General features: G+C 43.3%; 1 protein-coding gene across 1 annotated transcript in view; it reads right to left on the reverse strand.

Moving 5' to 3' along the window:
- DRD4 (dopamine receptor D4) overlaps positions 1 to 16,731 on the reverse strand; it is a 35,010-nt gene that overhangs the window by 627 nt on the left and 17,652 nt on the right. The window contains exons 2-3 of the mRNA XM_079971121.1: positions 7,559 to 7,671; positions 4,782 to 5,335 (exon numbers count right to left, since the gene is read on the reverse strand). Coding sequence (XP_079827247.1) covers positions 4,782 to 5,335; positions 7,559 to 7,671 — 667 coding nt within the window. The remainder of the gene's footprint in view (positions 1 to 4,781; positions 5,336 to 7,558; positions 7,672 to 16,731) is intronic.

Below are 16,731 nucleotides of genomic sequence, written 5' to 3' on the forward strand. Positions count from 1 at the left end.
TGAGAGTGAAAAGCTGAGCCTGAACCCTGACAAGAAGGAGATGTCTGTGGGTGAGTACAAGGCTGCCAACAGATGGATAGACGGGGCTGGATTTGGTGGAGAGGGGAGCAGACCAGCAGAGGCCTCAGACTTTTAGCTTTATTTTTTTTTTAAAGCAAGTCAATCAGGCAAAAATGAAGACAGCTCTAATGCTTCAGCACGCAGTAGGCAGCACCATTGCTAAGGACACTTAATCATTGTTGCTAAGCAAAGGAAATAATGTTGACCCTTCCCAACTGGGAAGCTGATTGGAGGGAGATACTGAGGTATTTTGTTTTTGTTTTGTTTTTACAATATTGAAAGAATACAATTTATTTTGTTTAAATTGGTACCACTATCATCAGCACTCAAATCGATACCTAAATAAGCGCTGAAGAGGCCCCCACACAAGCAGAGCCATTTCTAACTCCCTGCCTAAAGGAACGCTTCTCACCCCATGTGTGAGATTATTAGAGAATCATCTGGTGTCTGGTTCAATTATTGCCCTGGGTGTGTAAAACAACAAATCTTTCAGTGCATGTGTCTTTCCCACGTGCTCAGTGTCATATTCAAACTGAGTCATTGTGCCTGTGCAAACCATAGTTAATTACTTAACTGAGGCAGGATGGGAAACCTGAGCCATCCTGATGTTGTTGGGATTCCATGTCTCACATTAACCCCAGCCAGCATGGCAAATGGTGAGGAATGGTGGGACTTATAGACCAATAACAACTGGAGAGCCACAGGTATCCCATACATGGGTTAGGGCATTTGTATACTGCCCTTCTTAATATTTAGCCCAGTAAGAGTACATTGACTTGTACATTTTGGGAGGCAATTCCCTGAACACCAGCATAGGAATCTTATAAGCAAACAAAGGATCTGTGGCCAGGAGGATGCAGTGCTGGTAAACACCAGCATTACAACCAAATTGGGCTTTGGACATTATATATATATATATATATATATATATACACACACACACACACACACAGGCCTGCATAACAATAAATCTTCATTTAATACAAGCCAAGATCTTTATACTGAAGCTAGTACATGATGGGGGGAGGGGAGAGATGGGGGAGATGTGCTTGGACCCAATAGTTGTCCCTGGCTTCATAAACCATTCTTTATAAAACACTGAACGACCATCTGAACCAGGTCTCTATCTTACAACACGGGGGGCTGAGTCTTATTTTCATCCATGTGTGGACAATGAAGGTGCACAGGGGAACGGTGACCAGATTACCATTTTCATCATGGAGCAGAGCTCCTATGCTTTTACAGGAGGGAGATGTAGTTTCTTTTGCCACAGAAGAAGCTGCAACCTGCCCAAATCACTCTTGGGAGACTTGCTGATGCTGTACACTGCAGGGCTTCGTGGGAGAGGCATCGTGACAGGTCGTAAAGGCTTCACCCAACCCCTGTGTTTAGCTTGAGAGCTCTTCAGCAGACAGGTACTCTTTACTACTCAACAGGAGGGAAGCTGGTTATAATTTTTACAAATGCCTCAGAAAGCCTGCGAGTTTAGTCTACAATCAGCAGAAAAGCCTCCAAAGAGGCAAATTGCTGGCGGAGGAGAGGAAGCCCTTAAGCACTGAAGAGAAGGGAAAAGATTTCACAGCTGCAAGGGTCCATTATGTGACCATTTAGTTTGACCCGAATAAAGCTGGTCACAGAAAAAACACATAGCCAGTTCTGGTACTGAAGGGAGGCTTCTGGCACAGCTTCTCACATAATTTCAAAAGGTTTTTTTTGACAATAATGGGTTTTATCACCACTCCCCCACTCCAACCTCTTGGCCCACCATTCTGCTGAATTTTCTCCTGAGATTGCTGAAATATGCTATTGGATTTCTCATTAAACACCTCCATTAAAATGAAATTTCCATTAAAACTTTCCTAATATAGCATTGTTGCTTGCCACCCCAATCTCTAAGCAGTGCAAGATTCCAGGGGTTCCAGGTGCTTACCCAGGGTTCGTGTTTTCTTTGGAATGAGGCACAGCAGAGACTGTGGTATCTTTAGAATAGATGGTTTATTTACACATATATACAATGGAGGGAGGTCACAGCATTAACACCCCAAAGGGGCCTTGCTTCTCCCAGAACCACAGCCTTTGATTCCAGCAGAAGTCAGCCATGGCTCTCTGACTCTTTCACTGAGATGCAGAGGCTGTTTAGGAGGAGTGCCAGAGCTCACTGGTAGAGCACATGCATTGCATGCAAAAGGTTTTGGGTTCAATTCCTTGGATCTCTAGGTACGGCTTGGAAAAACTCATGCCTGAAAGCTGGAAGAGCCCCTGCCAGTCAGATGGACCTGTGGTCTGATGTGGTGCAAGGAAGATTCCAACATCAAAAGAGCAGTTCCAGCTCCAATTCAAATGGCCCAGTCATGACCACCTTTGATGCTACAGAAATAACGCGGACGGCACTGTTAGCATTAATCAGTTCCTAGTCACAGGGGCACCAATGCCTGCCACAAAAGCGGGCCCATTTAGAGTACTCAGGGTGGAATATATAGGAGAAGTAACATTTCCTGCTAGTGTCTGGCAGTGCTCTTTACATTTCATGCATTACAGGGGGGGGGGGGACTAAACTTTGTATGCCCTCCTCAGTTTCCCCCCACTAATCATGCTTTATGGAAGTTAAGTGCACTGATTCCAATTTGCAAAAGCTAGTGCACCCTCTGATAACAGAATGTAGATGCTTTAGTGCCTCAGTCAAAAGTCTCATGTATGCAGCAAAGCAAACAATGTACACAGCTTCCTCTGCACTGCACAGCCCTTTCCATGTACAGAACTATTCCCTTCACCACAATGAATGTGGCAGCCCTTGTAGAAGAGGGAGCACCATGTGGGTGCCCCATATATACCATCACCAGATGAGGTTGCTTCTCTGTAGGTGGTCTGACATTCTGCTAAGTAGGGTTTCTCAGCAGTTCTGAAATTCAGGCAATCAGCCATGGAACTGTTATGACAGGCACTTTTGACAGATTTGAAAGTTTTTTGTGTGTTTTTTAAAGCGCACACACACCAATTCTCAGGCTGAGTATGGTGTGTGTTCAATACAAGGGTGTACTTTTGACCCAGTACCTATTCTGTACCCACTTGGGATATTTCTAACGTCAGATATTATAGCGCACAATCATTGACCATGGGTGCAAGCCAACCTACTCTTAATTATACTATCCCTTTACGATAAAAATAAAAGAGATCCTCAGCTCATCCATACACTTATCTTCTTTGTCAGATAGCAGGTAGAGCTGTTCCCTTGCTCCTCAACACAGCTGGGAATCTCTGCATGTCTTGAATGAAGCAAGAGATCCTATCAGCCATCCATGGAAGAGCCAGGCTAGCACATATGTTCAGAAGCAGAATGCCATTCATGGGTGGGAGCCCTGATTCTTCTTTTTTGTCAGAGCCTTAGACTTGAAGGTGGAGTCTGGATGGAGCCCAGAGGGGATGAGTGAATCATGCAAGAAATTAAGCACAACTGGCATATGTTACTTGTGGAAAGATTCCTACTACCGTACTTAAAAATTCAAATTGTAGCAACAAAGTTATGCTGTGCACTGCTCTGCCATGTAGGCCAGTTCTATCAGGACAATGCTGGGGAACCATTGGCCCTCCAGATGCTGTTGGACTCCAACTCGCACCAGCATGGTCAATGGTCAGAGATAATGGGAGTTGTAGTCCAACAACATCTGGAAGGCCAAAGGTTCCTCATCCCTGTAACAAGACATCCAGCAGCAAAAGGTGTGTCATATATATTTTTCAAAATCTTCAAAGGAGGAAGTGTTAGATTAAGATTCAAGTGGATTTTTGTGGGTAAACACTATTATGTGGAAAAAGGTGTTTTAGAGAAACTGAAATGTTCTCTGAATGGTGCCCACAAAAACGTCCCCTTTTTTGTCTAATTTGCACATTATGCTAAACCATATTTTTTATTTTATTAAACCATGACTTGTACAAACCTTGTACAAACCTTGCTGTGTGTGTTATTGTTGGTTTATGAACCGTGTTTTAATTATGGCTTGGTGCTACATGTGAACCCAGCACCTTACCTTAATAGCATTTTGGGTGTTTTATTTGCTACCCTGCCCCCAAACGCACCCCAAGTTACAAAGGAATATAGCAAGAGCTGCTGGGAAACAAAACAAAACTCTGAAGAAACAAGCCTTGGTTTGATCTCCTGTTGCACAATTCACGGTCAACCCATTTAAATCAGTATAACGCCACTTTAAATAGTCATAGTTTCCTCCTAAGAATCCTGGGAATCCCAGTTTCTTAAGGGTGCTGAGAGTTGTTGGAAGTCCTTGCTATTCCGCTCACAATTTCCAGGATGGCTTAACAATCAAATCCTCATCCCTGGGAACTCTAGAAAGGTAGGGGCTAGCTGAAGTCAGACTGAGATAGGTGGGGCAATGCCCCATTTGCCCTAATAAACCTGGCTCTGCTGCATGTGGTCATGTAGGGAGATATACAAAGGACCCAGTCTGACACAGCTACTTAGATAAGCAACACTCAATCCCATCAATTTGGTGCTTTTATTTAACCAGCTATCAGCACTGTGAGGTGAAGAGAGACAACAAGAGTAAAGAAAATTAGGGTAGATGTGCCCTATGGTCTGCATATTAGAATCCCAAATCCCACAACTGGTTACTGTCTGCTTCCCATTTCTCTTAATACGAGCCTTCTAAATTGTTTCTGATCCCTGTTGATTCTCAGTCCTATTAAATAACCACTGAGCATTGAATACTCACCAACCACAACCGGCAGCACCTTCATAGCTTTCCTCTCTCTGCCATTGATCTTTGCCTGCTTCCTTTTGAGTCCTTTATGTGGTGGGTATCTGAGGTGTGGGTAGGACACAGTCTGAATCCCATTGGTCACGTAGTCCCTGGGAAAAGAGCACTCGGAGCAGGTATATCGGTTGCGCTCCTCCAACTTGACCTCAGCCTGGTTCCTCTCAATGACGGGTGGCGGACAATACAGTGGCCTGTTGCCCAAGTAGATGCTGCTCTTCAGCTTGGCCTTCCGGGCTTCCTCCCAATGCCTAAGTCCCTGGAACATGGCACAATACAGGACCAGCATGACAGGGCAAGGAATGAAGAAGGAGCAAATAGAAGAGTACACAATGTAGTTGTTATCCTCCAGCTGACACAATGTAGGGTCCCGGTCTGGAACATTGTTGAGGCCAAAGATGACCGGGGAGGCCACAGCAAAAGCAAAGATCCATGTGGTGGAGATGAGGACCAGCTGCCTTAGGTCAATTTGCCGCCGGTTATAGTTCAGTGGGATGGAGACAGCAATGAACCTGGAATGACAAAGAAGAAGGTGAAGCTCAGAGTAGTCTTGTGGGAGTGGATGGCCTAGAGCATCTCAATCTCCACCATCAGGTGGCCAATATAGTTGTTGCTGTTGACTCCAACTCCCATCACTTCTGACTGTTGGGAATGTTGGTGGGAGATTAGGGGAGTCCAACAGCGTATGGGGGCACCAAGTAGGCTACCCAAGCTCTAGGAATCCAACCAGGATGTATGAATGCACACACTGTCAGAGGTAAACAGCTTTTGCCTCATTAATCTGTTCTTATATCAAAAATATCCCTGACTTTGTTTCTCCTGCTCCCATCAATCTATTCCCTGAAATTTGTTTTCTCCCTTGCTGCCCTTATGCTGGGAAGTGTTTCCTAGAACATCTTACTTCCTTCAAAACCCACCTTTCCTTTGAAGTCTTTGTCTGTACCCACTAGTTCCCATTGCCTGTTGAAGGTTGCCCCAACCTGTTGCCTTCCCGATGTTGTTGAACATCAACCCCAGTCAGCACAGTCCAAGCTTATGATCACCTAGAGAAGCCCCTTTCAGATGTTATCCCTCCACACACTGAAAGAACAGATGGAAAGGAAAGAAGATCAATGGGCACTAGGCCTATGCCACAACATCCTTGCCAGCACCACACCAGTCTGTCACTTATTGAGTGGGAGATCTGATGGGGGATTCTATGTGCATTTGGCTGATTGTTTTTCAGGTTTCCCTATGTGATCAGGAACCAGCTGCCTTGAATGGATCAAAGCTGCATATTGGACTGTTGAAACTGATTAAAAAACAAACCAGCATGTGCTGGACCAATTTATAATATATATCAAGGAATATATAATAAATAATAATAACAATAATAATAACTTTAATACGGTCAATGACCAGAAAGCGATTTATAAAAGAAATACGACATTATAGCAGTATTGTGCTACAAATAACAGTAGAAATATGGCCAATTCACAGAATTGGTGCTTATATTTATGCCCAGGTTTCGTTTGTTAAGGTCTTAAGAATTAAATTCAAATGTCGCTACTGTTTGTTATCGTTCCTTCGGTGTTTACAATTTGAACTCCGTTGCTGACATCATTGCTCGTCTTATTCTTGTTGCAATGTAACAATACTTTGCCACAGGCCTGTTGATTTCGGGCTCTTTATCAGCTAGGAGGTGTCTGATATAGGTGTCGTCTGTACTACGGGGTATTTTCCTCAGAATCGGTTCGATCAGCTCCTTTCTTGAGTCTCGATATAAAGGGCAGTATAAGATGACATGCCCGATGGTTTCGATTTCATTGCTGTTACAGGGACATAATCTTTGTTCGATCGGTATTTTGTTGTATCTTCCCTAAGGAATATATATTATAAATAATTTGCTAAAACTATGTTCAAGTGGATCGCCAAACAAAACAGTAAATTAACACTGGGAAATCTGTATCCATCAATGACCTAAAATGACTTCTGAACACGGCATATTTGCTAATGGAATAGTTGTATACTAGTTCAACAAAATTATAGCTTTTCAGTCTTTAGACAGGAGTTCTGTGGTCCAGAGGCAATACGGACAGATGCAGGCTCAGCACAAGCTTGGTTGACAGCCAGCAGTCTAGGGAACAGTTCTACTGAACAAAGGCTTTTGCTTTCACAGGACTCAAATTCCTTCTTTCCATTTGTGAAATCTGTGGAAGAGACATAAAGTGGTGCAATTGTATCAGACCAGCCAGCTCAACAGCCAGCACAACTGACACCAGCACCAACCGTATGGGATCAAGCTTCAGCACCAAGATCTCAACCAGCTCAGAGAGGGGACCCTATTCCCTACTGGATGATATATCCTGTTCAGAATATATCAAGTTCAGAATATACAGTGCCAGAACTCTGGATTGTCTTGATCAATCTAAGGATTTGAAAATGCTCCAAAATATATCAGACCTCCACTCTTGAAGCTACCTCATCAGTTGTACTCTGAGGACAAGGTTTTTAATCTGAAAGTGATGGTATGTATCCAAACTGTATTATTATAGGATGGCAAGTTATTCCAAATGCCTTCTGAGGCCCCTACTGCAGTTCATGTGTTGTTGTTTATGAATGAAACTCAAATCCAGCTGGATGCTGTTCAAGTGTTGGGATGTGAACACATGAATGTGTGGATAGTGGTGGACAGGAATATAATGAAGCTGGGAAGATCCCAAAAGCTGAAATCCAAGGCAGGCAAAGGAGCTTACCGATCAACGCTGATTGCACAGAGGTTGAAAATGGAAGCTGTGCACAGCATCACATCCATGGTCATCAAGGCATCGCACAGGACTGTGCTCAAGGACCACACACCTCCCTGAAACTGAAGACAGAGAGAGAGCATCAGCTGAGAGGGAATTCTCACAGCACCAGCCATGACTAAGATGTCTCCCCATATCCTCAAGAGATTCTAAGCTTGCCTCTGCTACTTTTCTCCAAGAAAGTCCTCCTCAATGGTTGACTAGAGGTGGCCAGAGTGCAACCAGGAGATCTGAACTGCAGCTTGAACACTACCAATAAAGTGAGAGGTGAAAGTAGCATCTCCTGCACGTTCCTTGCTCAAACCTTTCATCCACTGTCCATCATACCTGCAAGTCCTACTTAATGCAAGGGAAGGGGTGGGTGAAAGGAATGGGAGGGGAAAAAAGGGGAAGGGACTCTTCCAAAGAGTAGCCATTGCTGTAGTACTGCTTCTTATTTGACCAGTAGCTTTAAAGATGTAAAGCAAATCTCTCAGTAGCAACCTTCTTAGCTCCGGACAGGTGCCATTCCAACAAAATGCAACCTTGCCTTGGGGTATAGAAACCACTGCATATCTCACTTGCTTTGCATCAGAATGGGGGAGATTTGTCCCGACAGGGATACAGGAGGCCATTGAGACACTCAGGTGCAGAGAGAGTCTAATGCAATGGCTCTTTAGCTCCCTGCCCCCAACCCAAGATCAGCTGCAGTGGCACAATACTTCCTTTGTAACCAAGCAACCAACGGTGAGCCCCAAAGCATCACCTCTTCATAAGATAACAGCATCGCAGAACCTTCCTTTTTCACCTTAATGTGTATTAATAGATCTCAAACACGTCTGCAAAATCTGGGATTGTCCTAGAAAGAAAATAAGTCACAAAACCCTGCACTAATGTCAGCTAATCCTTGCTCTGCCGTTACTATATATCTCCCTCTGCAATGACGTTAGCGCAGGTGGATTATTCGCACCTTTTGGGCTACAGCTTCCTTATCCCTTAACTTTCAAACTGACTTCAGGGTCAGGCTAGGGGAAGGTTAATGTTCTGCATTGCCTCATCAGCTTCCCACACATTTGCAGGTAACGTAAGAGACCCCCAGGTTTGCTACACGCACATAGCACAACTGCTTGTCTAGAACACACAGGTCTCTGTCAAATTAAAAGAATTAATGGAGCCAAGACAAAAGTGTGGTTTGGTTGATATAGTTTTTACTTGTTCTGTAATGTAATAATTTGTTTTTAAAATCATATTGTTAGATAAAAGTTTCGGTCTGTGTAGAAGAGCTTTAGGGAATGGAAAACTTCCCCTTTACTTCACCAGTAAACCAATTTTCTATGGCAGCCTTCCTCAACCTGGTTTGGACTGCATTTTCTTGGCCTGGGGCTGATGGGAATTGCAGTCCCAAACATCTGGAAAGTGCCAGGTTGGAGAAGGCCCTTCCGTGGGAGGCAGTTGCTGTGCACATGTTAGGCTTGGCGTTATGCTGCTCCCTTGCTTTCTGTCAGGACAAAAGAGGGAGGCAGTGCATCAAGGAGAGAATGGGCAAGTATGTCAGACTGGGGGGAGTTTCTCAGTTTCTAATTTTTAATTATTGTTATAAATTATTATTATTAATGTATGTATTACTTGCACTTCACCCCAAGTCTGGTTCTCCACATTTCTACATCAGTTTGCAAAAAAGGAAAGAAAAAGTACTCATTCTATAGACTCCTCACACTTCCAGAATATGTTCTTGCTAGGAGAACCTAAGTGGAAGAGGCTGCTTTGATGCTCACTCTTATTAGAAGTTCAGAATTTCCAAAGCCAGCTTTGAAAGCGATTTCAAAAGTATTTTGAGCTTTTAAATTAATGCACTGGTAAATGTAAGGCGGTGTGCAGTTTGTGCTAGAAGAAATGACCAAAAAATATGTCCCCAGCATGAAGTAGGTTAGACTTTGCATGTGTCATATGCCCAGAACCACCCCATGAACTTTCCTTTGCTGAACTGAGGTTTTGACTTAGTACTTCCCATGTCCAAACTCATCACTTTCTGGTGCTCATTATCAGTTGTAAACCATCAAAGCAATAAAATGCTGCTTATAGCAAACTTTCCGCACCCAAAAGGAGAAGCGAAATCTTGACAGCCCAATCCCAGAGATCTTTATATCCTTACCATTGTAGCCCTAGGCTTGGAAATCCTTGCAATAAAAACTGCTGGAACCTAGGTAGCGCTTAAAGGCAAAGTGTAGTGTGGGTCTAGAAGTGAAGCTGCAGACTGAGCCCAAAAATTTAGGGCATGTATAATTATGGAGCTTCAGTAGCAAAGCCCAATGTGGTTTGTTCATCTGTAGCATGAGTGGAGAACCTGTGGCCTTCCAGGCCATGTTGAACTCCCATCGCACCTGGCCATGGTCCATGCAGCTGGGGTTGGAGGGACCATGAGCATCTGGAGAGTCACAGGTTCCCCACCACTGACTTATAGTGTACAGCCAACAAACAAGCAGCTGAAGAGAAAACTGCCTAAAGGAGGAAATCTGGTCTCACTCCTTGCTTTTCTGGAAACCAGTCCAAGAGAATTAAGCAAGAAAATGGGCAGGGGTGTGAAAAAATTAATGTGCTTGAAGTATAAATCTTCATTCTCTCTTTTTAATCATTGCATTGTTTCTTTCTTCTCAGCAAATAACAGACTTACCCACATTCCAGCTTGCCTATCATGAAATGCCCACAGCTGCCAAATTCATTTATAGTCAACATTTTTAGAAAAGTACTTGGCAAGGACTGGACTCTTTTCTTGGCATTTGTAAAAGAGAAATGGGATCTAATTTGACCCGCATCTAATAAAATAAACAACACAATGGGGTTACATTAAGTTCTATAATTGGTTCTCTTGATAGAGCTATTGTAGTTTTAATCTCACCTTCACACTCCCTTCCTTCTTAAATTACATATTCTTTCCTACACTCTTAAAACTGTTAACAGGCCATTTGGTCAAGTCATTATCTGCCTTTCTCATTCTGCTTTAAAATCCTTATGCTATCCTCTTAAATGGGAAAGTAAAAATGGTGTAGGCCTAGTTCTTCTCTGAGGTAATAAACCTGTGCCTAGCACTATTTCATTCAGACTGCAGTTGTGGGTTTCAGAAGACCAATTGCTCCTTCACAGCAAACTATTTCTTCCAGATAGAAAACTAGATATTAGAGAGGTAGGTTTTAGGCTTCTTCCTGGCATGTTCGTTTCCTGTGTTTTTAAAAATTATTTCAAAACATTTTTATACATCAAAAGTCATGTACAACCTTATTAAGACTAACTTATTGTTCAAACATATCACAATAATTCTAGTAATAAATCCAAATCTTCAGTAGGCAGCAGCATGTTCAGTAAATATCAACCATCAGGAAATGCCAGGGTAAACAAATCAGTTTTTAACATGCACTTAAAACATACTATGGACAGTAGGTGCTATATATCCATAACGAGGCTTTTCCATATGCTTGGCACTACCACCAAAAAGACCCTTCTTCCAGTGGTCTGGAAACCACGGGGTGGGGTACACCCAGAAGGGCTTTGTTTGCTAATCTCAATGTATGAACAGGTTTGTAAGGGAGAAGATCTCAGATATATGAATGTGTTATGTGGGTTTATAAAACATGGTTACTAAGTAACTTATTTTGTGCTAACTAGCATTTGTGTTAGTGCCTATGAAATACAAAGCTCTGGCTATCACCAAGAATAAATAGTTTGAAATTGCTTTGGAGAGAGAAGAGAGCTTAGGTTCACAAAGTTGTTTCCTGCATTTTGAACCATGGCTTACCACCAAGCATTATCTCTGTCTTTGTGCACCTGCACAGAATTCTGACTCTGTGGCAGCTTCCCCACCACAGGGGCAAAGCAAAAGGACAATACCATGCATACCGTTGTGTTGATCTGATTAACTAAATCTGGCCTGAAAGGGTTTGGATGCAGCTTGAATTAGCAGAGACTAGAAAATGGGTGAAGGAAGAGGCAAGCAAAGGTGACTTTGGAAACGCATGCTACTGTTAATCCAAAAACAACCAGACGATAAAGCCAGATGTTCAGCGGCCAGGTGCCATAAACGGCAACTGCCAAAACAGGGAATTGCACACGCTCAGATAATCGGCTCTCATCTCCACAGGCTCAGCATCTGCTCCTCCCTCTAACCCTTCTCTATTGGGGGGCAGCAGTGGCTGAACTGGACAGGCGATCAGTTCTGCTGCAGCTTTATTACCTCTGCCCCATTTTATTCTTAACCCAAAAACATTGCTGGGGAAACAGCTGGTTCCTCACTGGCAGCAAGCAATTTGTTTCCCCTCATCTCTCTTTCTCCAGGTCTCCTACAAAGACGGCCAGGTGCAGACAAGTCTAAGGCTCCTTTTATAAATCAGTGATGGTGGTCCCTACTCTCCTTTGCATTCAAGCAGTATAACCAGTGGTGTCAGTGGAGCAGGGCAGGGCAGGGTTGAAGTGCCACCCCTTATTTCACTCTGACAATCCAAGAGCAACAAGGTAGGCTAATTATATACGTACAATACTTTTATATCACTACTGAATTATGTCTTAATTTACAATCAGATAACGTACAATATATACATGGTGACACCAACTAATATAAGTTAAGAAAGTGTCCCAAAGTGAGGGATTTTTAGGCTAGTATAACACCAAGAAGAATCACTCAAGCTTGAGGCAACATGCCTTCCAAGGTAAGTGTCTTATGCAGTGTTTTGAGGGAGTGAGCTGAAGGATGTTGGTGCTCCAAACACAGCGACAGGACAGTCCTTCCAGGATAACTGACTGTTTCAATGTCCAAAAGGGTACACAGGATACATATGATTCAGGTAACTGATCTCTAATACTAGAGACTTCATTTTGTACAGTGAGAATTTCTGCTTTCAATCTGTGTACCCTTTTGGACGTTTTACTTGCTGAGGAAGAACATTGAAACAGTCGGTTATCCTGGAAGGGCTGTTCTGTTGCTGTGTTTGCAACACAGCAGATCTTTTTTGTTATCCCTTATTTCACAGCAGGGAGGAGGATGTCATTTCCTGGGGTGCTATTTGCCAGTTCCCTGCACGCCAAATAAATAAACTTTTCTCAGAAGCAAATCTGCCAAATAAACTTAAGCAGAGGAAGAGGTGGGTTGGTTGCATCAGCGTTCAAGGGTAATGGTGAAACTACCACTTCAGTTTTGAAAAATTCCCAAGTCACTTTATTATGACCAACCAAAATGTCACTGTAATGTCCCTCTAGTGGTCAATCTTGGTGTGACACTGAGAGATGCGTAACTGGAGCGCTTGCATTTCTCTCCTAAAAGTAAAAGCAAGGGGGGTGGGGTGGGGGTGGAATCAGATTAGGACAGCAGTATGCAGAGTTCATGGGGGGGGGGGGAGGTTGAATCCTTCCTGCCCATGGCATTCTCCTGCTTTTATTTTTATTTCCCATAAAATACCTTTATGCAATTGAACACTAAAAACATCAGCAACCAAAAGCAATTACACCATTTCATATGTAAACAATATTGTAGCAATTAAAAAAGCAATTAGAGCACTTTTAAATATAAACACGGTTTCGACTCTAGTATTGATATAGGCTGGGATAAAGCTCTCCATTTCAAAGACATGTTGGGAAAGGCAAATGGTACTGCTGTGCCCAAATGCCTGACGGACCTCCTGGTGAGATGGTACCTGCTGGAGGCCCTCTTCTGCAGAGCATGCTGATTGGTTGTGGGTGTGCAGGTATCTGAATTGCTCCATTAAAGCTGTTTGCTGTATTGGGGAGGGGGGCAGAGAAAAAGAGATGCAGTTATCTGTGTCTACCCATCCCCACACTGCAAATAGTATCTCTGAGGAAGCAATAAAGATACCAAAAAGAAAAACTCCTAGGGGAAAGCCCTGGCCCAGTACTGCAGCCCCATCAGACCCCCAACAGCTTTTGTACGGGGAGGGGGGATACTGGAGATGCAACCATGGACCTCCTGACTTCAGTTGAACCCTGAGACTCAAGCAGAACTAAAAGCAAAAAACACTCAAGGTGAGAATACTGCATTCATTTCTAGTTGCCAGGCTATTGGGTTTCTACAGACAGGATGCAACTGCTGGAATGTTCAAAAAGACAGGCCAGTTTACACCCTGGGTAAATCATCATCACAGTTTACACCCCCATCATCATTATCAGCAGCAGCATTTTAACGAAGGCCACTAAATACATAATGCGGGAAGAAAATATGCAGCGACATTACCAAGTTCAGATTCAAGAGATTGTGCCTTTGCTCCTGGGTGGCAAGAGAACGTATGGCATCTCCTCTCCTACCTCTGTTCTCAAACAGTCTGGCCACAGTATCAAAGATCAATTGACTTTCCCTCCCACATGCAACATGGTACAACTACAGCCCAAGAACCTTGTAGGTAAAAGGAACTGCTATCTGGGAGATGCTGCAGTTGCATAGTTCCTCTCTGTCCCAAAGTTCTTTAAAGCTGCAGGCAGGGTCTGTAGGTCTGGACCTGATAATCCTACAAGAGAGCAAAAGAGCGCCTTGGAGATGCTGAGTCAGTGATCCATTCAGAAGGTGGCAGAGAGCTAGTAGGAACTTTTCAAGCACAATCAGCTTACGAGTCCTCATGGCACTTTACCACCCTGCTTCAAGACGCCACAGCAGTGCACCGATACACTGGCAGCATGTACTCAGCTCTGCATTACAGTCACACCAGGAGTGTGCCTTAGATATATGCCCTGGAAGATATAGATAGAGGAAGCTTCCAGGTATTTAAAAGGGGTACAACGTATAATTTTAGCTTCAGATGCTTCATTCTAGGACACCTGCCAGTGGCATGGTGTCACAAGGCTTGTTCATTTTTAAGTAAACAAACAAACCCCTGTGTTGCAAAATATGAGTCAGCAATAATCAGTAATCGCATGAGCACTGTTCCAGAGTATTTTTCATTATATCTATTCCAAAAAAGATTTGTTAATGAAGAAATTACCTATCTTTCTACTTACGAGTGTGGAGCTAATTGGCTGATGAAGAATTCAACGAAACAGTAGTTGTTATCCGGAAACACTGTTCAGCAGAGTTCAGAGTTGGACATCAGAATTGGACATTTGCTGATTATACAAAGCTTCACAGCTTGCTCTCTGCCGGGTAAAGTCTGGCACCGTGATTTATTTAAGGACTTTCAGAGACTTTCAGAGACTTCAGTTTGTTAGTTTTGATGTTTTGAATCATTCCATAAAGTTTTTCACATTGTTATTGTTTCTGGCCATCGTGTTGCTTTTGATATTGCTTGTTCATTTTTAAAGCAATGTTAGTGGCAAAGAGGCTTGTCACAGGCACTTGGAATGCTTTACATCCCTCATGCTCTAAAATCTGGCACAGTTATTTGACTCAGGGCTCGTCCGCTCCACACTTCCAGCTGTCCCACTACTTCCTTCTGGGGAAACTCACTCCTTACCACTGAATCAGAGCAAATGTCAACCAGGTTTTCCACAGTGAGAGCCAGTGTGGTGTAGTGGTTAAAAGTGGTAGACTCGTAATCTGGGGAACTGGGTTCGCATCTCCGCTCCTCCACATGCAGCTGCTGGGTGACTTTGGGCTAGTCACACTTCTCTGAAGTCTCTCAGCCTCACTCACCTCACAGAGTGTTTGTTGTGGGGGAGGAAGGGAAAGGAGAATGTTAGCCGCTTTGAGACTCCTTCGGGTAGTAATAAAGCGGGATATCAAATCCAAACTCTTAATGGATTGGCATTTGCTCCAATTCTATGCTAAAGAGTGGGTTTTCCTGGGCAAAGTGATGGAGAAAAGAGAAAACCTCTCAGACTTATGTGCCTAGAAGGCACACGACAAGTGGAAAATTGCTAGGACCTAAGCTTTCTAGGCATGGGACAATCAGAGTGTGGATGAGCCCTTATTAATAGGAAGGGGAGGAATAGTCTATAGCAAATCTAATAAACTGCAAACTTGCTCAGATACTGAGAAATCACGGAGGGGGGCTGTGAGGGAAAGGAAATGAAGGTTGCTCTTTTCCTTTTAGGCAACCTTTAGCCTCCAGCCAGCCAGATATGGTTCATTACACACACTTCTGCTTCTAATATATGGAAGGAAAATGCTGGGTTAAGACAAGGGACCAACTAATGGCGAAGTTACATAGAAAGGAATAACAACAAATTCTGTTGTAATGGGGTTTGCTAATCTATCTGAAGCTATTTGTATAATGAAAATTCCAACAGACAGTTAATAAAAAAGAGCAGAGGGTTTGTATTATGTTTGGGCATTTTCAAATTTACACAACTGTGATAAGGATGGTACAGATGCCTCAACAGTGTTTTGTCCCTACCTAATGCTGGCAATTAGAGAGTCATCAGAGTCCTGCTGCTCATTAATGTTTAGCAGTCAATTCTACAGACATTTATTATCATCTTCACTTATTATACACTACTTTCATTTGTTTCAGGTGCATTTTTAATAAATAAATGTTGAGCTGTGGACTGGAGTACTGAAGCCACTGCACATCCATCCTAATCCACAATAATCCCGAATAGCCCCCTATCCAGGAAAGATGGATCTGAGGAGGAAGAACCGGGTTCCCAACCACAGTCACTGCAAGTGCTGCTCTTGCTACTGGATTCCATACCACATTACAGGACTCTATGAAAGTGCTTATCTTGTCTTAGTACTATGAAGAACACAAGAGCATGCAGCTCATGGACTGGTAACAGCTCTCCAGTGTTTTAAACAGGGAACATTCCCAGTCTTACCTGGAGATGCAAGAGATTGAGCCTGGGACCTTTTGGATACAAAGCATAGAATCGTAGAGTTGGAAGGGACCCTGAAGATCATCTAGTGCAACCCCCTGCAATGCAGGAATATGCAGCTGTCCCATAGGGGGACTGAACCTGCAACCTTAGCGTTATCAGCACCAAGCTCTAACCAATTGAACTATCTAGGCTGACACTGAGCCACAGCCTTTCCCTGCAATAACACCTCCTCCACCCACAGAGATGGATATTAGTATTTCGTGCATCTGATGCTGCAGATGTGATTGGTGTAATTCACATGCCTGTCTGGGAAGACCATAGGAACAGAAGATGGCCTTATCTCTCTTCCGTTGTGGGTACTGTTGGAATATACTTTTGCTTTTACTTCTGTTCTGTTC

The sequence above is a fragment of the Podarcis cretensis genome (assembly GCF_951804945.1).
Source record: "Podarcis cretensis genome assembly, chromosome: 1".
Lineage (NCBI taxonomy): Eukaryota > Metazoa > Chordata > Lepidosauria > Squamata > Lacertidae > Podarcis > Podarcis cretensis.